At 36.2% G+C, this 25,135-nt stretch overlaps 1 protein-coding gene across 3 annotated transcripts in view; it reads right to left on the reverse strand.

The window, feature by feature from the left end:
* Nucleotides 1–287: 287 nt before the first annotated feature.
* Nucleotides 288–25,135, reverse strand: part of NLN (neurolysin) — a 34,317-nt gene continuing 9,469 nt past the window's right edge. Inside the window, exons 2-13 of one of the 3 annotated variants that reach the window (XM_015848533.2) lie at nt 24,127–24,383; nt 21,933–22,081; nt 16,437–16,544; nt 15,717–15,819; nt 14,608–14,768; nt 13,094–13,229; nt 10,560–10,926; nt 9,091–9,292; nt 5,996–6,182; nt 4,491–4,619; nt 3,846–3,982; nt 288–1,729 (exon numbers count right to left, since the gene is read on the reverse strand). In XM_015848533.2, coding sequence (XP_015704019.1) covers nt 1,595–1,729; nt 3,846–3,982; nt 4,491–4,619; nt 5,996–6,182; nt 9,091–9,292; nt 10,560–10,926; nt 13,094–13,229; nt 14,608–14,768; nt 15,717–15,819; nt 16,437–16,544; nt 21,933–22,081; nt 24,127–24,383 — 2,071 coding nt within the window. In that variant the 3' untranslated portion in view covers nt 288–1,594. Of the gene's footprint in view, nt 1,730–3,845; nt 3,983–4,490; nt 4,620–5,995; nt 6,183–9,090; nt 9,293–10,559; nt 10,927–13,093; nt 13,230–14,607; nt 14,769–15,716; nt 15,820–16,436; nt 16,545–16,652; nt 18,513–21,932; nt 22,082–24,126; nt 24,384–25,135 lie in introns of those variants that run through there. The other 2 variants (XM_015848532.2, XM_015848534.2) reach the window with 2 other exon arrangements.

A 25,135-nucleotide genomic window follows, 5' to 3' on the forward strand; every position in this document is an offset into this window, starting at 1 on the left:
TCTGGGTCAGACACAGATCATAATATTTGTCTTTGTGGGCCACTAATTGGTTTTAGATTTTCTTCTTCCTACACACCTGGATATCCAGCTGGAATCCATACAGTCCTGTACGTATTTTCATATACATGTAAGAGCAGACATTTTACTGCACTACAGTAAATAACTTTGCTACAGTACAGTTACTGTGTACTTTGTTACACACATTCTCTGAGGAACAGGAAAGTAGACAAGTCAAATTATCACCATCAACATCAGCAGTGTCCCAAATTTAACTTTTAAATGTTATCATCACTTTTTTTTTTTTTGCTTTTAACTACTGCATTTGCATCTATCTACCCTGATAGGAGTCTGCTGTTTTATTGCAGAGAAAGGTCTCCCTCATGTGGAAGTCTGCCTGGCAGCTGCAGAAGAAACACTACATTTCATGTCTTAATAGGACTCTTGTTACTTAGATTTGGAATGTGCTACTAAACGTATTTTTAGAGTATTTTAGTTCATTGCAAGGTGAATGGAAAAATACCTTTCATAGGATAGGATCACAAGAATTTAAAAAAGCTTATTCAAAATGAAAGCAAAATGCTCACAAATATCATCAGAATGTAATGGAAACTAATCAAATAAAAGATAATCTTGAATTCATCAGCTTTCTTAGCTTTCCTTTATACTTGTTCTACTGAATACTGTTCAAGAGGTTCTAATATATGCAATTTTTATGTATCACTTGCAGATGACCTTGCAGAACTCAGGTCTAAAACTGTAATTGATTACAAGCATTGGAACTGACTTAAGTTTTCACAGTCTGACAGGACAAGGATGAATGGCTTTAAACTAAAAGAGGGGAGATTTAGGTTAGATGTTAGAGGGAAATTCTTTACTCAGAGAAATGTGAGGTGCTGATACAGGCTGCCCAGGTGTAGTGGAACTCCACGGTCACAGCCTGAAGCAGTGGGTGAGCCACGAGGGTATGTGAGTGCCTGCAGCGGTGGGGGGGTCTGGAGCCACCTGACTTCTATGCTGCATAAGTTTATAAATAATACAAGAGTTTAGCATGCATCAAAACGGAACAGAAGTATCAGATATATTTATCTGTGCTGTAAAGCTGTCTTGTCCAGGTTCTCTTTCTTTGAATTTGTCAGAAAACTGGATGAAAACTTAATTAATTCAAACAATTCCACTCCACCAGGAGCACTTGTGAGCCATCAATACAATAAAAAGATACAGAACATAAATGAATGTTTCTTTTATTGCTGGTAATGTCCCTTTTTATCCCCAGTTTCAAGATTCATTTGCAAGACAGTTTAAGTGCATCTATTAAAAGAGAAGCAAGGCATCATATCCCCATAGTGATCAGTACCATAACCATTCAGAAAAGAAGTTACCACCCAAGTTTCTCAACTTCTGCACATCTCAGATTTTTTTTTCCCTGATGTTTGCATTTTGTAGTCCTGTGCAATTTAAAAATCACATTTTTATTTTTTAAAAAAATCAGGAAAAGTAACCCAATTTGTCTAAAATGATACACAGTTAAAATATGAAACACGTTGACATTTCCAGCTCATTCCATACGTACGTGCACTACAAAGGAACCATAGTTTTACTGAACACAGAGTCCCTTACTCAGTAGGAAAGCTCTCTGGCTTGGTTTACGCTCCAAGAAATTCTGAAGCACATCCATCCCATCCAAGGATCCTCCAGGTTTCAAAATAAGATTTCTGTATTTCATCCCGGCCTGATAAAAGGTAAAGTAGAACATTAGTATTTCTTACTTTGGAAGCTGCCACTTTTACATACTTGTCACGTCTAATTGTGGTCTTTAAATACATCTCTTCTCTTTCCAGATTTTCTTAATACCAAAACAAAATATGCCACAAATATAACCTAAATCTGCTGGAAGAGCTCAAGACAGGAGAAATTGAACCTATTACCTTGCAAATCATCTTATTTTTCCTGTGGTTTTGCATTATTTTGGGATATACAATCAGATAAACTTGCCCAAGTTAAGGAAGTCATTTTGTAAGTCACACCATGGCAATAGGCAGGCAAACAGAACCTAACCATCCATTCTCACTTAACTGATGATTTCTCTTTCTTCCATATCTATTTGAAGAATGAGAGTACAGAGATCAACAGAAATACCAGTGACGAATAACATGGCACACAGTGACGAATAACATGGCACACAGAAACAATTTTTATGCATAACTATTTAATATGAACACAGACACACGTTTTCACAATTAAAGTATCCTAAAATAGTGGAAACTTAACCCACTTTGTATTTTCAACAAGAATGATACTAATGCAGGAAAAACAAAATGAGCTTCTTAGACTGTATTAAATGAAGATATTCTTAAAAGGAAAACATATATAAAATAATGTATCTGGAGAATTTAGGGCCTCAGAGACATACCTATGAATGAGAAAATATTTTTTCACATATAAGTCCTAGATGCTTTTAGTATTAAATTAAAAAACATTCTTCCCTTCAGTCACTGTAGATAAACATATATACTTCCCTCACATGCCAAGGCTACGAGACAGAACTAAACTGCTCCCTGATCACTGCTGCAAAATCAAGCTTAGGTATTTTTAACTGATGGGCTTCCCATGACTTCGTTGCATTGAAAGAGAGATGGAAAAAGCCAAATGAATAAGACAATCTATCACTGAAGAAGGATTGCTTATATTTTGCAATTTGTGTTAGTTTCCTGAATGTTAATAGAAAAAAAAAAAAAAAAAAGTATTGCTCCTCTTGATTTAAAAGTGTTATTTGTGTAAATGTGACTTTTTGCTGCTGTGTTTCCAGTCAGCAGATTACTCAGTTCTTGAGAGACCAGAAATAATTTCAGATAATGTGCATGAACTCTGGAGTTTGGCAATTAACATTGATAGCATTTGCTGAATAACTGCTACAGATAGAAATGCTTAAATGAGTTTCAATAGCGGTTGCTCAAAACAGGAAGAGAAGTCTTATTCTAACAGGAAAAGGTAAGCCAAATTTCTAAAAGCCCTTGTCATAATACTGTAACTGACTTCCTTTCCTGCTGTTGTGAAAAGTAGTCCAAATCTAGATATATGAAATATGAATAACTGCAAAAATCTCACTAGTATCCAGCATCTGTTTGTAAAAGATAATTTTCCCACCCCGCAGAACTCTGTTACACTTAAATAGAACGCAAGCACAGAAAACAAGTTAAAAGAGAACCAACTTGAGAGGATAGTACTGCCGTGAGGAGGGAGAGCAAATCTCCTGCAGAAGTTCCCCTGAGGTTATATGAACATCCAAACAAAGTATGTTTGCACACATGAGAGGGCGAGCAAGGCACACACATGCCCATGTACATGGATACACATACAGAAATAACCATTTCTATTCTATCTTCTTAGCTGGAACAGGAAGCTTCGCATTAAAAGAAGCATTAGTCGCCTCTTAGCTGCAAATACCCTCTTGGTCCTTGTGTAACTGAACTCTTATCAAAGTGCCACATTCAGAGACTGAGAAAGAAAAAAAAAAGCTACACACACACAAAGTAAAAAAAAAAAGTTCTGAAGGCCAGGAATAGTGGTAACAAAAAAATTCTGTAATCACGCGCTGTGTGAAGATGGGAGAATGGTTGGACTTGATGATCTTGTAGGTCCTCTACAACCCTGTGATTCTGCGATTCTATGAAAATTTCAAGATAATTTTAAAAAAAAAATAATTTACACACTGCTTTTTTTCAGTTGATCTGAACTTGACAAGAAGCGTACTTAAGATGTTATTTCTATGGATATTAATTGCAATAAATGTGGCTTCTGACATAAAGCACAACAGGAATCTTCAAAAGAAAGTATTTGTTACCTACCTTCGGATTCATTATGCCTTCTTGCTTAAAGCAGCTATAAAAGATGTCCATGGAAAACACTTCGCTCCAGAGGTACCCATAGTACTGTCCATCATAACCACCTGCCAGATGCCCAAAGGTAGCTGGCATGTTTGTTCCTTAAAAAGTGAATTCACATTAATTAATTTAAATAAAATGCAGTCCTTTCTTTTGTGTATGAAAAATACAAAATATGAAGAAATTAATACAGAATTTGTATGAGCTCATTTGAAACTGCATACATAACAGGTCTGAGAACATCTCCAAAAGCATCAGACATATTTTGGTGACTACAAAAGGAAAATGCAGCTTTGGTCTACTTGCACGTCTGATTCAGATGTGACAGAACATTTAATGTGATACTGACATCATCTCACTCCAAAATATAACTTGCAAAAGTACAGCTTTTGATGCTTCCATCTTCATTCAGAAGAGATCTCTAAGATTATTCCAGCATTCAAAATAATTATTTCAGCTTCATAAATTAGATTATTTTACAAACAACTACATTGATTTTTTTGTAAGTCAGACATTATTGGGATAGGAAAGCATATTTAAGGAAGACATTTGGGCATAATGAGGAAGGCATATTTAAATAAGGCATTTGGGCACACTGTACCAATATACCTGGGGTTGCAGGAATTCCTAGGATCTCCATACAGTATTTGGCATATTCATCTCCTGGGTCAACAGATGGCTTTGTATGGAGCGCCTGGTCAACCTTGCTCAAAACAATCTGGCGGAGGGTTAAAAGACCTGATGGAATAAGAACATTCAGTTAACTAACACCAAAGGAGCTGAAGTTTCTTTAGCACCTTTCATTCAAAGATCACAATAAGCATTCTAGATTTTTAGAATTTTAATTTCAGAAAAAGCTTTGAGTTATGTCATTTCTATCCAAATGTGTCAGCTAAAAAGAGAGAAGAAACTGTAGAGACGAATATTTTTGAATGACCATTACAAGGTCCATATGCTCAAGCATTACTTTTCTCATGGATCAAAGACTAATAAAAGCAGGTATTTTAAAAACAAGTATCAGTATTTAAAATTGTGTCCTCAGCTGTCATTGGTTCTAGATACAATCTCATTGAGGGCTTGCACAGTGCATGTAATGACACTGCCCAATACACAGCAAAGAATAGCAAGAACAGCTGCTGCTTTAGGCTCTGCTATTTTGAAGAAGCTACAAGATGTGTACCTCTATTCTACATAAAATGTTTATGCAGTTGCAGCACCTGTACAAGCTGGAAGGATGGGCACTCCTTGTTCAGGACAGGGAAGAAGTATGAAATAAACAGCAGTGCTTTAATGACATAAACTGCACAATAAATGATGCTTTGGGGGGACCTCTGATTACGAGGACAGTGATAAGAGGGATAGAATAATAATGAGATGATGGGCAATAACATTGGAATAATCTTGCTAATCTTGAGATAGAGATTGAGACAAGCTGTGGAAAGACAACAGAACTGGGACCTCAATTTGGGAGCACAGTGTACCTACTGAAGTGGAGAACACAGAGTTATGACTCTGGATTCAGAAGTTAAGAGGCTGTTTGAGCAATGAAAGGCTGCAACACCTCTTGTATCAGGTATGTAAACAGACTTAGTAAACCTGCAAGCAACTTTCATTTATATCAAATAACATGTGCAAATGAAATCTATTATATATATGCAGAAAATCTAATACTTCTCTACTAATAATGCACAGTGTCTGCCTGGGGCTACTAGAAAAAACTGGAAAAACAAGACTCTCTCACCCAGCATTAAATAAATGGAGCTGCTGGGGTAAAAAAGTTAACACTGGGGAAACTGTAGAGGTATATCAGTCCTTTGGATAAGCCTGAAAAACCAGAGCTGCTGCTGTTCTTGCATGCAGTGGTATAGATCAGAACAGCCTTTATTAGTGGTTGTAAGCAAATCAAGCAAATAAACTCAGGAATTATTAAGGCAATGAACTGAACTTTTTGGTTTAAAGTGCTCACTTAATAGCACTGACAGAGATAGTGTACATAAAGAAGAAAAGTAATGGGCTTGTTATGTTTTACAGAGGGTGTTTTCTCAAAAGTTTCCAACCAAATTTTTAAACATTATTCATTTTTTTCACATACACTGTGTGAGAGAAACAGGTACCTGTATTAGCCAGTCTAGAGGCAGCTAATTTCTCAAGGAGAGCATCTGCAACATGGCTTTCATCCTTGTAATGTCTTGACATTTGCTGCAGTGGTTCTTTTTCCCACACCCAGTTCTCAAACATCTGTGAAGGTACCTCTACGAAGTCCGTTTCCACATTAGTTCCACTAAACCTGGCAAAATCAGTCTAAAAAGAAAAGCCATTGTATCAAATCAAAATAGAAACCAAGATTTCTAGAAGAACACAAAATTTCAGACATTGGAATTTCAGTGTTTCAATTAAAATAAGATTCTGAACTTCAAAGAAAGAAGGACAAATATACAAATATATATATTAGGCAACTAAAAAGCAACAAAATAGATGATGTAGAAGTTGCTTACTCCATTCTCTGATAGTGATTCTCTACATCAATATTTTTTAGCACTATTCTTTTCACCTCTCAGGTTATAACCACTACAGAAATATTCCCATGCTTTCTTATGACAGTGACAAGATTAGTCAGTTGTTATAAAATTGTGTTATACTACCTTAGAGTAAAAAAATAAACTCAATAATACACTTGTAAAATTGTTTATTGTATTGCAGTCTAACATACCCATTCACAGATTTTACATGACCAATTTATGCTATCAAGTTTTCTCTCATGACTGTCTTCATTTGTAAAGCATATAGTTAACATGCTGCACTATTTTTGAGTGTGTAATATGTGGCCTGAAATAAATGAACCCTAGCAGCTTTAGCCATGAAAGGTCCCCCAGAACTGACAGTCATTCACTTCGAAAGCCAAGCACACTGCAGATTTTTCTCTTATTTCATTACACTTTACACTGGCTACCAAAAAAAAAAAAAATCATGCATAATATTAGGGCACACATTGAACTGATGGCTATGTCACATGCATATCAGAACAGGAGAAAAGAAGAATATTTGCTTTCATTTACACCTGTTGATAACTCAAACCTAAGGTTGTAACAGGCTAGCCCTTCTTCCTACAGTTGCAGTAGACACAAAGATAAGTGAAGAGCCATTAAATAGAAATAAACTAGTGATAGAAGCAGCTAGAGTAAAAGACAAGGAGGAGCGCAGGAGTTTGTTGGCCATTCTCATTTACTCAAACATAACTGTACTACTCCAGTAAAAAAAGAAAATATATTGGTTCAGGTACTTGATTACTTGTCCCTCCCTAACATCATACAAAGATCCTGTCTCTACCCTAATATTTCAAACACTCCCAGCACATTACTGCCCTCTAAACACTGACCTTTACCAGCTGCTCACAGACTCCCACTCAGCCAGATCCCCCTATATTTTTTTTAAACATTAAGTTTTAACATGCTTAAAAAATAAATCAGTAAATGAAACAAGATACTGCTTTGCACATGAAAATCCCAGAGCACAGGATGTTCCTATGTGCGACTGAGAAGTTATTTGCTGGTGTATGTATTAATCCATTAAATTATTCACATAAAACACAGCAGCAGTGAGCACAGTAGAAGTGTACACAGAGGACAGCACAACAGTGAAAGACAATTGGAAAGAAAGCCCCCTGACCTATGTGCAATTTTCAGCAAGTGGAGGAATATGTGCACACCGAGGCTGCAATACCCAGGGACATCTTTGTTGGTTACCAGAATTTTGCAGTAATGCTGAATGCATCTAATGCATAAACACCTTTCATGTAATTGAGAAAAAAGAACAGGTTTTATTTCTCGATTTATTTCTTGATTTCTGAACTCCCTTCAGGTGGAGATGATCGCATTACCATCACTTTCAAGATGCAAAAATATAAGTGAACGCCTAGCTACTTGCTCTTAAAAGTGTTTGAGCATCACTTGTTTAATTCTAGATTTATTATGTGGATTTGTATGTGTCTATTTGCTTATTCTACAGACCCAGGTTCTGGGATTGAGGACATAATCAAAATCCAAAGTACATTATACTGCTCTGATTCTATGAAATGGCACTGTTTTATAGATAAGACCATAGCAACACTACACAGCATTTGGATTTTGTGGATAATTAGGTAACTATTTAAGTGAATAAGCATGGCAACTTGCCTTTTGTTTCTGAAATACGAAGTTTTCCTTAGCCCGACAACAAATTCAGTATTTAAAACTAATTCTGACAGAAGAATGGAAAAATGATGAAGGAGATTTTATAACTTTATTGATACCTTGGTGCAAAATCTGCCAAACAGGTTCAATTTTTTCTGGTGACAGTGAGAACCCTGATAGTCAGATGTGAGAACAGAAAACACAGTGGATTAGGCAAGACCTGCTTTATGTTTTTCACAGGAAGAATGATAGCTCTCAAGTGTACTACAAAAGCACGGGAGGGCAAGGACATAACTGTATGAATTCATAAATCATTTGCACTAATAAGCATAGTAGACTTTTTGTTTGTTTCTGATATCTATCATGCGACAAGGAGTGATAAAACGACATCAGACAGCTGTAACAAAATCACAACTGAGCGCCTTCTCTATCTTACACATGGATCTATTTAATACCCACATGGTGCAAATGCAAAACTATATGCTCTTCTAAAAATGTTTTTGGAAAAGTGTTTTCACTGCTGTGTTGTTAGAAATGGAAATCAATAACAGACAAAGCAACTGGTCACCTTCAAATATAAACAAAAAAAAGTATACACGTCGTGAGTTAGCGTCACAACACAGGGTTCTCATGCCAGGAAGATTCTTTTATTGCTGTGATGACCATGAGCATGATGTGTACCTGCATCGTGTTATGTATTTCTGTCATCTTGTTTAGCCCTGCTTCTAAGCAAGACTTTTATATTCTAACACGCACATTCAGTACATTTCCACTAACAATCCATTGGCTAGAAAGCAAGATCCATATCAAGCAGAGAGCTTATCTTATGCTTATACACAAAACACCCCTGTTTATTCAGACCTTCTCATTCCTTTCCAGAGCCCTGTTATCAGTGAGTCGACATTCAATGAGGCCGAGATGACCTCTTCATCTCCCACATATATACACTTTGCTAAAATTATAAAATTGCAAAAATAAACTTACTTGCTGCTTTGAGGCTATGAAAAATGTATGAAAATTGGAACTGAAACATCACTAACCTGTGCACATATCTGATGCATTACGTGACCAAACTCGTGGAAATATGTCTTTACTTCATCATGTCGCAGCAGTGATGGACGATCTAATCCTGGTTTTGTGAAATTGGTTACCAGAGCAGCTACAGACATCATTCTGCTGCCATCAGAGAGAAGACAGCCAGGCTGGAGACCAAAGCATGCTGCATGCCCATACTTTCCCTCTCTGTACAAGAAAATATTTCAGAAATTATCTTAAAATCACAATCCTGCTCACCAGAACAAGGAAAAGAGCTGGTTTCTCTTTAAAGTTTTAAATGAAGAAGTTATGTCTGTTCATTAGGATGACCATACAAATTTATTATGTCTTCTATGAGTCACTAGGCTTAAGATTCTGCTTAAGAACAGAAGGTTCTATTTTAAGATTCACAGCAGCATTGACAATTTGATTTTTACTCAAATTATATATACTTCAGATGCCAATTCTATTTTGAACTACTCATAAACACTGTAACAAAGAGGACTATGTTCTATTCTCTGAAGCAGTAACTTTCCTTTCATTACAAGAGACAAAAGAATACAGTTTAAAGAATCTGCAGTGTGATCCAAGTTTAAGGAAGAATGATTTTGAAACTTTTGCCCTGGATACAAGACAGTGGGGTAGTAAAGGCAGAAAGGCCTTAATAACAGATGTCTTTAGAAATTCACATTACATTCAGAAAGGACGAATAGTAAAGCAGAAAATCTGTGCCTACTTTTAAAGCAAAGAAATATATACTACTGTATCCAGTAATTTTCTTTATCCAGAGAAGTCTTCAGTAAATTTATACTTTTACAAAATGCACAAACATATCAATTACTAAAAAAGAAATTAAAAACCATCAAGAAATAGACAGAGCTGAAATAGCTGAGAATAAATTTTGTCATATTAGTCAGCTCTCTTAACCTCTGATGGAACACAGATCCTGCTGCAAACAGCAAAAGAACAATGCAAATTAACCTAGAAGTACACTTCAAGGTGTGCTCAACAGGAACCTTGTCTGGGTCTTGATCTATTTGACACCTTCTTTAGCAGTTAAGAGAACTGACTACACAACAGGCATACAAAGTTTAAAGAGAAAATGGGAGAGACAATAAATGGTGACCAGAGAGGAACACAACTGATCTGAACAGTTAAAACATAGAGAAGGCAAACATGGTATTTTAGTTAGAAAGGAAAAAAAGAGAAATGGTAGATAACTGACAAGTCAACAATACTACACAAAATGAACAAAGTTTTCATGCTTCAAAAAGTGAATATGTTAGTAATGAAGAAAAAAGAAAAAAAAAAAGACAAAGTAAACTATCTAAAAGGACAACTTAATTAAAACAGCAATAGTCTCACCAGTGGAACAAATATTTACTTCCCAATGTATTTAATTTCACCCACAAAAGTAACCCACTAAACCAAGTTCCATTATAAACATATATGTAAAATGCTAAGTAATAATTACCGAGGGTAAAGGTCCAAATAGAACTGCCCTAATGTTTCTCCCGTTGAACTGTCCTTTACTGTATAAAGAGTAACACTGTCATGCCAAACATGAGCACTTTCTACTCGCTCAAATACAAGTCCAAGCAGCTTCTGGTAAATATTCAATAAGCCTTCTGTAACAGCCTCAATTGGGAAGTATTCTTTCAGCTTCTCTTGATCTATGGAGTACTTCAGCTCTTCTGTTTTGTTCATATAATAATGAAGATCCCACGCATTGATCCTTCCATCATAATCACAGTTTCTCTCTTGGCACTCCTTTTTCTTCAAGTCTAGAATGAATTCTCTTTCCTTCTCAACCAACGGCTTTAGCTTCTTACTCAAATCATCTGAAACAAAGATTGCCTTTAAATCAGCTTGTTCCTTATTATAACGTATGCTCTTATAACGCACAATCACATTTATGTAACATAACTTTAAGCACATGTCCCTAAATGTATACTCGAATTTCCTTTTTGCTGATGAACAGAAAGCAAATTGCTTTCTTGTCTGAAAGAGTTTTAATACAGACATACTGCAAACATTGTATAAATCCAGAGGGGCTTAGCCATACTGTGAAGAGTTTTGGTAAATTTAGATTTATTCAAAGACATCAAAAAATGGAGAGTAACACTTGACACACAAAACAGTACTTGACACATGTGCTTGAAGCTTTGTATTTTACCCCAGCTAACCTCAGTTCTTTCAGAGTGCTTCCGCAGAAGCAGCCAAATGCTACTACTGTTAGTTACTGGAAGTGCAACAAGGGATTCCAAGACTTTTTTTGAGATCAATTAAAATCAGATTCTGATCTACTTCTAGCTACAGTTCTTATTAAACAGCAATAAACCAAAAGCTCTTGGCTAGATGATAACTATCTACACTTCTACCACAGCCACTGTTTATTACACTTATTGACCCCCACTTCTTCCAATATAGATTTTCTTGGACAAGGAAGGATTATAGCACAATGAAAACAATACATTGAGAGCAAAATGCTTAAGTTTACTGAAACTCCCTTGAAGTACATGCTATGTTTGCTATGTTTATTGTATTCTGAATATTTCTAAACTACCAGACACTTTTCTATAGGATTTGAGATTAATGGTCTGTCATGGCATATGGAGGGTAAAATTTAAGTACTAGCAATGCTGTTCTGGTATGACTACAAGGCACTATATACTTGTACATGACTGATAAATACTAATGGTTTGCAGCCCCAAATACACTAAATTCAGAATATGTCATAGGGCAAAACAGGAGATTTTCCTCTGAGCCACAAGATCAACTTATGAACATTGATTTAAAACATGAATATATATGAACAAACCATAGCAAACTATATTGCCATGCTTGTGGCTGAAGATCGATCAAAATTACTAAATTAAAGCTGACAATTTGATGAAAGTTCTCCCTCTATCAAAATTACCACAAAATATTTTTGATTAGAAAAACATATGTCATCTTGTAAAAAGCTGAAGTCACCACAATAACCATGACATTTTGAGGAACATCAGCTTCAAAACAAATTAAAAAAACCACACAGTGTAATGATATATACTTAGAATTACAAAAATACACCAGATTGAAAAGTGTTTTAGATACTGTAAACGTATTGTAATACTCAGGCAATTTTAACAATTACAAATCAAAACAAAGGTTAAGTTAATTTATAAATACACGTATAATTGGTATTGCCACAGCATAACGTGAGAAATGAGAAAGAATTAAAGGTAAAGGAAGAGATGCATTTGAACCTCCTTATTGCCATAAAAATAAACAAAAAACAAACAAACAAAAAGAACACTATCACCAAACAACTTATTGCTGTATAAAGTAGTTTTGGGGGTTTTGATATTATGCTATATCTAAATATACAATCTTCTTCACTAAAATGTATAAAAGTGCCCTGAAATCAACAGGATGGCTATACAAATCTGCACTACTGTCAAAGTATCTCAGTTTTCACATCAAGTTCCATTGGAGAGCTTTTGTCTTCAGAGGAGTCAAGTCATTCCTGATTTAATTTATTTTATAGAGTTCGCTGAACTGTCATCATCACACCCTCAGATCTTTCATTATACTCATTGCTGTTGTATCAATGCACAGAAAGAAACACTTAAGACTACATGGGCACAACAAATTGCAGCTAATGCAAAGGGAATGAAAACCTGCAACTGTGATGCAGCCTTCTGAACTGAGAGAATACACCTCAATAGCACCTGTTATTCGGGTTCCAAATTAAGATAACTGCATTTTGCAGCGGAGAATGGTAACAGCTTTTCTATATTGGCTGCCATAAAGCAGTTACTTTCTGAATTTTATCTTATACTTCCATACCTTGTAGCAATTTGTACAGCTATGATATAAAAAGAAAAGGTGACCAGAGGCCCTAGAGCTCTTTTTCCACCTAAATTTGATAGATACTATTGCCAAGCATGTGTTTCAATGTTTCTTTACTGAGGAGCCATGCTGCCACAGCAAATGCAAGAAGATCATTTATAAATTAAAACAAACCTAAGAAGGTTGCTACGTTATCTGTGCTCTTTGCAGTGTTTACCTCCAGAACAAAGTTGGCATGTGTATTATAACCAAGCAGCTCTGCTACTTTTGCCCTTAGTGGAAGCAACTGCTGAAGAATTTTGGTGTTCTCCTGAAAAAGAAAGCAGGCAAGTCTGTGAAATGAAACCAGGAAATCTACATTACCTCTAAATCTAAATTACATGAATAATATCTGCAATCATAACAGATAGGAAACATATATAATAAGGCACTTTAAAACATAAATATAAAAAAACATAAGCTTAGCTAGATTTTTGTAATTTTTCAAAGATTTGATTGTAAGTAGATGGACATCTAGTTTTCAAGTCAATCCAAGCCACTACACTCCCTAGTACAATTAATCTATTCCAATTAATCAAAAGATATACCACTTGTTTTAAGGGTAACAAATCCCTGACTGTTGCAAAATTTTACTTATTTTCTTTATCATTTAAATGTAAAAGATGACAGGGACAGACCTGACAAAATTCTTAATTGCTTGTTAGTGGTTGGGACAGGCTGCAAAGCTACTGTGCTGATATTCAAAGCTTATTTGCTTGTTTGTCCATGTTCTGACAATAGCAGCCAGAAAGGGATCTGAAACACAAAAGCCCCCAGTCCTGGCCTAGACATTGTAGAAGATCCCTGAGAAGCTAAAAGCATAATTGTGTTACTCTGATTTCTAGAAAAAACAAGATTTCTCAGGGAAAAAATAAAACAACAAAAATCAAGGTACGTATAATGTAACAAATTTGAAGTTGCCCCCTAGTTACAACAGCATGCCTCTTTAAGTGTCCTGACTTACAACTGTTGGTGTCATCTTATCTTGTGTTCACATTTCACAGCACTTCAAATACAAAAGCACAAATCTGACTTTGTTCTCTAATGAATGGTTGGTACAATTGCCTGTTGAAAGACACTTCTATCTTTTCTAGCCTTTTCATTATTTTGGTACCTATTTAGGTTTCTCTCATCAGCATCAAACAAATTGTTTGTGAAATCCTCTCTTCTTTCAATAAGGCATATTTCCATAGATAAATTTAATCAAATGAATCTTTTAAAAAATTTTAGGGTTTTTTAACATATAATTAAAGACTTCCTCAAGATGCGGTGTATTAATTTCACATTTAATTGCGTTTCATAATTAAAATGCATTCAAATAATCTCTGCCATTCTGAAGAATCTGAAGGTCTAGAGAAGCTATATTCTGACAGCACCATCTGTGAAGTAAGTGCAAGCAAGTGACCACACAACTCTGTAGAGAAAGTCATCATTTTCTCAAAACGCCACGTATTTCAACAGCACCCACTGACATTTTATGATCCATATGTACACACACATGTGAAGCAAGGAAATGTTGAAGAACATACTAACAGGTTTTAATTTCACAGTACTAGACAATACATAGAGTTCAAATGTAACATCTGAATGTTTAGCTCTATATTTCAACCCTGTTGTTACTCTGTAAAAAAAGGCAATATACAATTTACCTCCTTGCATCTTGTGTTAAAGGCAGATTCCATTTTTCTCCTGGTTTCTGAAATGCAGCACTTCTTCATAACAGGAAAATAGTGAGGATATTTTAATGTTACTTTATATTTGTCCTCCTCAGTCTTCTCTAAACTCTTAATAAAGTCATCAGGCAGGCCTTCTGCAGAACACAATTTAATAAAGAATGTTTACCAGAATTATCTACTCACCTCTTTTTTTTTTTCCTTGCATTATTGCATTTGTTTTGCTGGTACCAAATTTGATAACAGGAGTTTAAACAGAAACACAATTCTTCTGCCTTTTCATACTATTAATGCTACTATTTCCTAATACTAGCTATGCTAAGCAACATAAATTTTGAAATGCTTTACTGGAGAGCAAAAGAGAAAAATTTAAAGATATCAGATGAAAATAAATCGTGACATGAGAAAGTATCTTGCATTATATTTTATGCTATGCTCCCTAGAAATGCATCACTAAGTCTTCTGTTATGTGAAATGGGTTCAGGTTATATATGTGAAATGGGTTTAGGTTATATACAAGTAAGAAACTCTTTACTCAGAGGGTGGAGACAAACTGGAACATGTTGCCCATAGAAAGTGTGGATGCCCGATGGATGCCTGGAGGCATTCAAAGCCAAGCCAGATGGGCAGCGTGATCTGGTGGCAACCCTGCTCACAGCAGTTGGAAGGGGAAGAGCATTAAAGTCCTTTCCAACCCAAGCCTTCTATGATTCTATGACTTCTAGATTGATTTAAATTATTTCAGTGGCTTAAACATCTTGCATGACAGAGAAGTTATTCAGATAGTTGTAAAGAACATAACACACTCTGGATTGCCTGATATTGGAGAAATGAGAAAAGAAGCAAAGATGAGTAATGTTACAGAAATGAAAAGGTGGGGCAGATATCCCAACTTTATTCAAGCACAGGTCCACAAAGGAATTTTAAACATCTGCAAATTGTAATTCTAAACTTTCTTTGGGGAAGAAGTAAGAATGTAATACAGCTGGAATTTCTTTTTATCTAGCCATCATCAGTGGACCAATAAAAGAATACCTGCAATACTGGAAGGCAAAGAAAAGGCACAATGCAGGCATAGTACTCACCAAGTTCTTCTTTGGAAAATACAAGAAACATATTTTCCTCATTCAGGTTTTTGTTGAAGTCTATACACAGCTCACTTAACTTTTTCTTCATCGTCATTATTTCCTATATTGGGTATAAACTAAAATTAGTGGGAAAAAAAATCAACTGGCAATTACTATTACTGAATACTGCCACTGGCTAATAATACATTGCAGTAATACATCTCTCTTGCCCCTGAGCTCTTTTTTACCTTTCTTTTGTCTTGAGTAATCTAGCTGCCAATGAGCCCGAGGCTGAGACCAGTGCTCCAACAATTTCAAATGTGTTCTCAGCTGAGACTGGGACTGTGAGTGCAAACAAGCAAGTTCTCTGACAGCACCACTGTGACTTTATAAGAATTACTACATAAGTGCTCCCGAAGCTTGGAGTCACAATTAATGTTTCTGAGAAGCCTTTTGGTTATGAATGTAATTTAGACAGCCTCTGTAATCTGAAGATAAAGCAAAACTTCCAGATAACCTTCCACAGTAAAAAAAAAAAAAAAAGGGTGTTGGGAGTCCAACAAATCAATTTTAAAAACTTACTATAACTGAAGTTTAAAGGATGGACATAGAACTAAGAACAGTTAAGATCAGAGCCGTAATTAAGCGAGACAAGAAGCACAAACACTTGTTACACAAGAATAATATAATCTCTTCAACAATTTGCCCTTTAATTTATAAACTAAGAACCATATTTACATGTTGCACTTCTTTAGGAAGATGGAGTCCATTTCTTTTTCCCACTTGAACTGATTTGTCTAGGTACCGCTTTGTTTCAGGCTTTACATTTTCAAGATTGCAGGTTTGCTGAAATGACAGCACAGAATAATTTAATTTACAATACAGTGAGATAAACATACAAAGGATTTAGAAGCGTTTGAACAGAATCACATAATCGCTCAAGTTGGAACTCACCTTAAAGATCATCCAGTCTCAACAGTTTCTTGCTGTGGGCAAGGCTGCCCCACCAGCTCAGGCTGCCCAGGGCCCCATTCAATCTGGACTTGAGCACCCCAAGGGCTGGGGCATCCTCAGCTTCTCTGAGCAGCTGTGCCAGCGCCTCACTGTCCTCTGAGTAAAGAATTTCTTCCTAATATCTAATCTAACTCTACCCTCTTTTAGCTTAAAGCCATCAGCCCTTGTTGCGTTGCTACACTCCCTTAAAAACATTTCCTCCCCATCTTTCCTGTAGGCACCATACAAACAATGCACTATCATGAATTATAGTACGAAGGATTTTCCAAAAAGTTGTTCCATATAATTTTATTCTCATATTGATGTAGCATGAAATTTTCTTTTACTTAATATCTCAGTCAGAAGCAGGAACAGAGGCATATTCTGTGTACGCTTTTCCTAAGTAGCACATTTAGACGCTGTCATAAAAGCTAGCCCTTTTAATTATTATTGCAGTACACTAAAGTTCCTTATGTAGAAGTAGCTTTTCTGTATATCATTAACCTGCAGGAATTGGTGCTGTAAGGTAGTATCATAGTTTAAAAATCGAAGGGATTAAAAAAAATATTATTAATTTAAAAAAATCTTAAAAAGTAAATGCTTCTAGGGTTCACTGAAGATTTCCAAATAGCATAAAAGTGAAGCTTATAGGTCTATCTGCTCTAGGTCAAAGCAACCCATAGCAACAAATAAAACAGTATTTCTGTGTCTGGTTATGCAGTTACAGATTCTTGAATGACCATTTTCTAAAGCAACCAATATTAACAGACGAGACACTGGCTGTAACAGAACACCAACCAACGTCATGAGGGTCTTCCTTCCAACTGACTAAAGCTGAACTATTTAATTCAGAAAATTGTGATTTTATCCTAAGTTGTAAATACTGCTATAAAATAGCATTTTACATTACAATTTTATTTTCCACTAGCTAAGAATGAACATTATAACAAGATGCAAACTAAAGCACTTCCTAATAAGGACATGTTCTATTTAAATACACCTTTAAAAAAGGAAGTTGTTGGGATTAATTATGACTTGTCTTAACAACAACCTCACCTGCTTACCTACATACAATTAATTCATGACTAGCATCTCAGAAAAATAAAAGTGTCAACTAACAACTGTCAGTGCAAATTAACTTGTGTAATGATAAAAAAAATAAGAGTTAAGAATCCGATTGTATTCCGGGAGATAATTAATAGCATTGACAACTCTGAAATAGATATTTTGTTTACCAAATGCCATTTTAAAATAGCTTACATGACAGCACATAAGCAACATCTGCTTCTGCTACTGCCCTGTATACAGACCTAAAAAATAGTGTAGATTGGTTTTACAATCATGTAAGCACTTAGAATGGTTTAGCCTTCCCTTTACACTGCAAAGAATCACAAGTCACAGAAGCATTACAGCAGAACCACTAAGCATTAGTGCAGTTGTATATAATATAATGTCTCTAGGGACATGGTTTCCCCCACAGATCTGGGCAACCTGTTCCAATGTGTCACCTATCTCACTACAAAAGACTCTCTTTATATCCACGATAAAGCTATACTCATTTATAATGAAACCATTTCTCCTTGTCCTATTACAGCAGACCCTGCTAAAGTGTCTGTCTCTTCCCTTTCTGTAGCTTCCATTTAGATACTAAAAGGCTGTTATCAGATCTCCCTGAAGCCCTCTCTTTTCCAGGACGAACAGCCTCAGCTCACTCAGCCTATCCCTGTAGGAGAGGTTCCATCCTTTGGATCATTTTTGCGGCCCTCCTCTGGATGCATTCCAACAGCTCCTTGTCTCTTCTGTACTGAGGACTCCACATCTGAATGCAGCACTCCAGGTGAGGCCTCACCAGCACAGAGCAGACAGGCAGGATCACCTCCCTCACCCTGCTATCACGGAAGGTGAATAGGTTGGTCAAGCAGGATTTGTTCTTGGTGCTGCCATGTGTGTTCTCCCATGTCAACTCCCTGTCCTCCTTGTGCCTCAACTTCCAAGAGGTTCCACGAACTTCCCCAGCAACAAAGTGAAACTGATAGATCAGTGGGACCCAGGGTCATCCTTTTTACCCTTCTTAAAAAACAGGAGTGATTTTGCCTTTTTTCCAATCACCACGGACTTTTACCTGACTTTTTCAGCTACAACTAGTGTGACAGAAAAAGTACAACATTGTAGAGGTGAAATATACAGATACAGTCAGACCATTAATATTTATACTGTGTTTACTGTGCTGAAGGCTCAGAAATAGAGTGATGAAAAAAAAGCAGAGCAGGCTACTCTCTGTAAAAATGAATTCCTATAGCAACATTTAAGGACAGGGGGTTCTGAGAAGTTTCAGAATTAATAAGGCCTTGTGAAGGATTTCCCAGCCTCAATATCACACATATTTGAAAAATGGAACTGCCACACAGCAGACTTGTTTCCTTAAATCCAGAGAATATTGGTTCCTTCTACATAAAACTAAATAAGAGGAAGATATTATTTTGGGTAAAAGGGAGTGGAAACTAAATGATTGTTTGACTACATGACTATATACCTCTCCATATGCTTTTAAGTGATCAGTATTAAATAGCTTCTAGTACTTATAGTAGCCTTTGAGTAGTTTATCTGCATTACAGATGTGTTTAAATCAAGGACAGTACACATTCAGAAAGATCTATCAGATCTTATAAGGACAAGCCCTCGTGAGCACCAAGGAGCTGAGTATTCTCTGCAGTCATCTCTGTAGCTCTCTCTGGTCAGGATGCTCCCTGCAGCTCAGTGTACAACCTCTGCAACAGAAGTGCTAATCCTGAATATACTACACACGTGAAATTTTGGAATTTCCCAGAAGTTTTTAAGTGGTCACTGTTGTTGATTTTATACACCATTTCACATTGTTTGTTTTTGAATAACCATGCTACCTTATCCTTTGAAGAAGTCTTCAAGCAGAATAAGAAATAGAACCAACTTAGAATACTGTGAACTGCAGCAGCTGTTTACATCAAGCTGGGATTCCTGAGTATGCGTGGGTGGAGAAGACTGGCAACATTCTTAAGCATGTCTGTGCTAGCCAACATGTGCAGATGTTAGGAGTAAGAAGATTATAAACGATAGCTTCCCCACCAAATTCACTTTTATAACAGGTTTAAGATGCCAAAATAAAAGTTTTCTAAAGAGTAGGTCTATTTGGCAACATAAACCAATGAAGAATGTTTCCCCTTACATACACAGAAAGGAAAAAGGCTACATTTTTTTTTTACCTTTTCCAGTTAAATACAAAAACTTTATGGATCTTCCACCATCAACAGTTCCTAAATAAAGCTAAAACAATGAAAGTTTAGTCCTCGCTCAGATGTCAATGAAGTGTGGCATATTTAGTCATCTTTTAGTGGAGTGACATATAAATAATATGCAAGTGCACAGGGCCTCATTTTCTTCATTGCATTTAAACTGTCCCCTGAATTGGATCATGAAATTCAACTATCATACAGGAACCATAACAGAACACTGAGGTGATGAAAAGCCTGATTTAGCCGAAGTGTTTTGCTAGCTTCTTTAAACTGATGAAAAGATTGTAGTAAAACATTTCTGCTTGTTGAAATCCCTTTCCTCTCTGGAATCTGACTTCTTAACTAAGAGATTCCAACAGGATAAGGTGTTAGAAGTTTAGTAGAAATTAACAAGAACAGTACTGTTATTTGGAAACAGCAAGACTATCACAGTCTGCCACTGTTGGCAATTTCACAGCTGTTCTAAAGAAAAAAGGTATTATTACTACTTTCATGGTTGTTATGAAGTTGATATATGCCCAGATCTTAGTGCAGGTCACTACCCTAGAGCACTAACTGAACACTAAAGATTCCTGCATGCTGCAGTTAAGCCAGGTACAATCTAAGAAACACTAATGGAAGATTTAAACAGAAACAGTAACTATTACGTAAGTCAAATATTGCTGAAAGGAAAACAAAGAAGGCATTACATGAAAAAGATTTTATGAAGAAGTTGAACTGAAAGCAATACTAATTAATAATAGCAATCAATTTCACTAGCTTTTAACAGAAATACCTGTAAACTGAAAAGAGACAAATACACAAATACAGTAGATTAGCCCTACACGTATCCATGAATACTATACAGAGGGGTGAGAAAAATGCAGAATATAAGATAACATATTAAGCATTACTGATTCCAGTAACAGACACCTCAACACAAGGCACTGTCTGTCAAAACATACCAGGAGATACTGAAAATGACGCTATGAAACACCTACACAAACATGTGAATAACAACATCCAGACATATGCCTGGAGAATACAGAAACAGAAGACAGTGCTACTGAAATGTACTTTACTAAGGTCTTGCTAATACTACTCATGCTCCCATTTCAACACTGCAAAATGTACAGACTATTACATCAAGAAATAGGTCTCCAGTATACGGGACCTACTCCAAAAGTAATGTCTCCTGTTTTATTCAGTCAGCCACGATGTCAGAGGTGGGTGTTGGTTCTATGGCAGAGGAAGTTGAATCTTCCCACCAATATCATGTTACATTTTGTTGATGCATGACAGATGGCAGCAGTCAGGCATTTCGTCATAGAAATGCAGATGAAGCAAAGCTGTGCCACTGAATTTCTCCACGCAGAAAAACTGTCACCCACTGACATTCACTGACATCTAGTGAACACTCAGAGACCCAACAGTGAATGTGAGCACAGTGTGGCCATGCGTGGTGCACTTCCGCAGAGGTGACAGTGGGCTACCTCCACTGGTACAGCTTTTTACGAGAGCAGTATGCAGGCTCTCGCTCATCACTGGTGAAAATGCACAGCTCACGGTGGTGACTATGTTGAAGAAGAGTGTTTTGTAAATGAAAATTTGCACTGTCAGATAGTGCTATTGCGCTCTTTGTACCTGTTTTAACTTTCAAGGAAATACATAGCAGGCATTACTTTTGGAGCACCCTATAAATTATTAGCATCACTAACAGTTTAAAAATTGGCAGGGTTGAAAGGGAAGATTCACACTTGGACCATGGACAAATGCGCATGGTGTTTTTTTGGTTCATATGCGATGGCTTCCCTGCATTATCTTTAAATTACAGGTCTGGATATTAAATGTTACTAGATAGACTTAAAAAACATGAATGTTCTTCCAGTTGTAAGAAAATATGAACTGCAAAGTAAACAGTGCAGATGAAGAATACAAGGTTCATTTAAGGGGTGACAGGGATCTCAAAAAGTGTTCCTTTATTGTAATTTACCTGCAAATAAACAATCTTCTGAAACACATCTTCTCTCATGCTCATCTCCACATCGAAATTGGAAAGCTTTTTGTCAGCTTCTGTGCTTGCTAAGCGTACCTCTTTGTCAGGTGAGACATGCTGGGGAAAATCCAACATACTTCTTTCCACTGTTTAAATAAAAGGCAGTGAAAACTTAGAAGGCTGGAAACATCACAAACAAAGAAAACTTCCCTCCCTCTTCTGATATATAGAAGGTAAAAAAAAACAAAACAAGTATCCAAAGCAACCAGATGCTCAAATTAGGCTTGATGGACATGAGTTAACATAAAATAATGAGTCATGGAGAACTGCATAACATTATAACAAATAAACATTTCACCAAAATAATCCATTACCTAACACTAACTACCACCTCTGTATTTCTGTGAAGTCAACTGGAGGTTGTACAAATAGGATATACGATTTTTGGAAAGTATAACATTTGCAAGGAAAGACTGACAATGCTTCATAGCTGGCAAAAAGGCTTCTAGTTTCTAAAGTAAAATACTCTGAACCTTCCAAAGACACCCATCTGTCCTGAAGTTATTCTTAAACTGGTGCAGGAGAGGAGTGTCAGATCACCATCTTCATCTGCACGTTTAAGGGAAAACAATCTGGTAACAAAAAGTTATCATGTATTCTACAGATTGTAAACTACTGATATTTTTAGAATATTCTTTTGAGACAAAGTAAAACATTACTAAACAAATACTTTATCTTTTTAAGGAATATTAGTGCTAAATAGAAATGATTGTTTTGACTAGCTGAATTAACTTAAGTCAATTATAATTTCATTCTCCTCTCTCAAAAATGATGTTTTAGATTAATGATATCTTAAGATGATGTTGTAAAAACTCTGTAAAACAGAGTAAATTTTACTTACTCTGAAGTTGTTTACAAAGCATCTAGATTACTCTTAGTATTTCAGAAACCCTCAGAATGTGCACATGGGCATATGGTTCCACTTGAAAACCATTGGAAACTCGTTATTCTCCCCTCCTGTTCTCAGAATACTGAGGTTCAAAACAACAAATTTAATTCTGGCTTCCTCTAAGGATAATGCAAGGCTTGTTGTAATGTGCATCACCACAGATCATGAGCTCCAGTTACTGGGGGAATGGTGTTTTTCATGCACCTGTGAAAGGGATAAATGGGACTAAAAATACAAGATCCTAACTAAAGTCTTGCTGTGTTAACAAATCATATGCCATGGGCTATTTCAGAAGTAAGTCCTGGTATTTTCACATACAGCTTTGATAAATGGCATTAAAAGGTTAGATATGACCCAACTCAGCAACATGGAGAAAAAAGTACGTCTCAGACAAGGCATGTGAGTTTCTGTGGCTCTGCTTATTCAGAATAAAACAGACTTGCCTTCTAATATGATTTAAAGCATGGAGGTCTATACATAGGCAGAAAATCTTAGGATATTTGTACCAAACACGTTTATACAATTAAAACCGAATCTGGCAGGAATCTGTTTGGATGAAGATTAGTCAGCCTATCTGCCAGCATCAATTCCAGTCAATTCACTGGATGTAACCAAATTGTGAAATTAAGTAATGTGAAAGCAATAGACGAATATTATAACACTATAATTTGTGCCACAAGCTGTTCCGTTCTAGTAATGAAGACTGAGCTCCATGCTGAAGTGCCTGATTTCAGAACTCCTCTTGCAACTGCAGTTTATTTCAGAGAACTTAAGAGAGTTTGATATTTTATTACACAGACTACTACAAACATGCAACCCCTGTATTGTAGATTTTCCAAAACAAAGGCACTACAAACATTTGTATTGTTCCCACCTTCTCTGAAGATTATTAACAAGTTAACTGAATGACCCGTGTTTGACCGTACACTGCATCTGAATATTGGAAGGTCTTGGTAATTCATTCACAACAGTCTAGATGCGATCACAGAACCAATACCTCTCCTGCACTGCTTCAAGTCCTCATAGGCCATATAGTAAAAGAGAGCAGGTAAAGTATTCTTTTATTGAAAAAAACATTCACAAAATTCCTCCATTCTCATCCACCACCTTTTCTCCATTAAGAATATGTCAGTCTTTCCATTGTTACATTTGAGTTGCTCATCTCAGTCAGATCCTACAGCAACTGAGATAGGCACTGCTTATTTCTAGAGAAGAAAAAAAATCACAAAAGTGTACACTAACCTGCATATTCCACTTCTATATCTGCCAAGGCCCGTACAGTATTTTCATGTGTCACTTCTTCAATATTAAGCTTCCCAACAACATCATATACATGTTTTGTCTTCCTGATCAGTTCTTCTGTTCTTGTTCTAATTTGATCTGGTGACAGGTCCCATCTCAAAAGGTTTCGGCCTGATGCTATGTATGAAGAAGCCTTGAGCTGATTAGTGATTTCTGCTCCTAATGTCATTCTCAACAAAATCCGAGGCCCAATGGACCTGAAAGAAAGAAGAAAGATCTTTGCATAAAAAGATGCCAGTTCATGAGAAAGTTTATAGTAAATATTAAAAAGGCAGCAGACCTTTAACAACCACAAAGTATTTTTATACAAGTAAGAATAGAGTCCTACTTCAAATCACATGTTACTTGTCCAGCAGGAGCTTTCACAGATATCGCTCTTATTTTAAATTAATTTTAGTTAAGTCAGAGGTTTGTCTTCCACCCTTCTCCATACAGTGACAAATATTAGAAACAGAGAAGGAAGAAAAACAGAGTTTCGGTTACTGAAACTTTACACAGTAATTTTTGAAATTAGGAATAAAATCTACAGTGCTTTGCAGGTTATGATGGACAAGAAACATGAAGAATAATGCCGCAGATTTTAGTGTCTTAAGAGACCAACCCACACCTACAGAAAAGTAACAAGGACCAGACCTCTGAGTTACTGAGAACAGCTCTGGATGGCAGAGCCTTATTATCTGTCTTCCAATTTCATTCGCATAACTTAAAAACCAAAATAATATATTGTTATGGTAATGACAACAACTTTTGACTTTCAAACATAACTAATGAAATATAAGAACACACAGATTGCTCATTACTAGAAAGAACGGTGTTTGTTTTTTTTTAAAACACCATTTCGTAAGAAAAACCTTTTACTGTTAGCACTAGTCACTTGCCTGCACTAATTTTATAGCAAAAACCAGTCTGACTATGTAAGGTTCTGGCATAATACTGCAGAGAGCTCACA

Source organism: Coturnix japonica, chromosome Z (genome assembly GCF_001577835.2).
Source record: "Coturnix japonica isolate 7356 chromosome Z, Coturnix japonica 2.1, whole genome shotgun sequence".
NCBI lineage: Eukaryota > Metazoa > Chordata > Aves > Galliformes > Phasianidae > Coturnix > Coturnix japonica.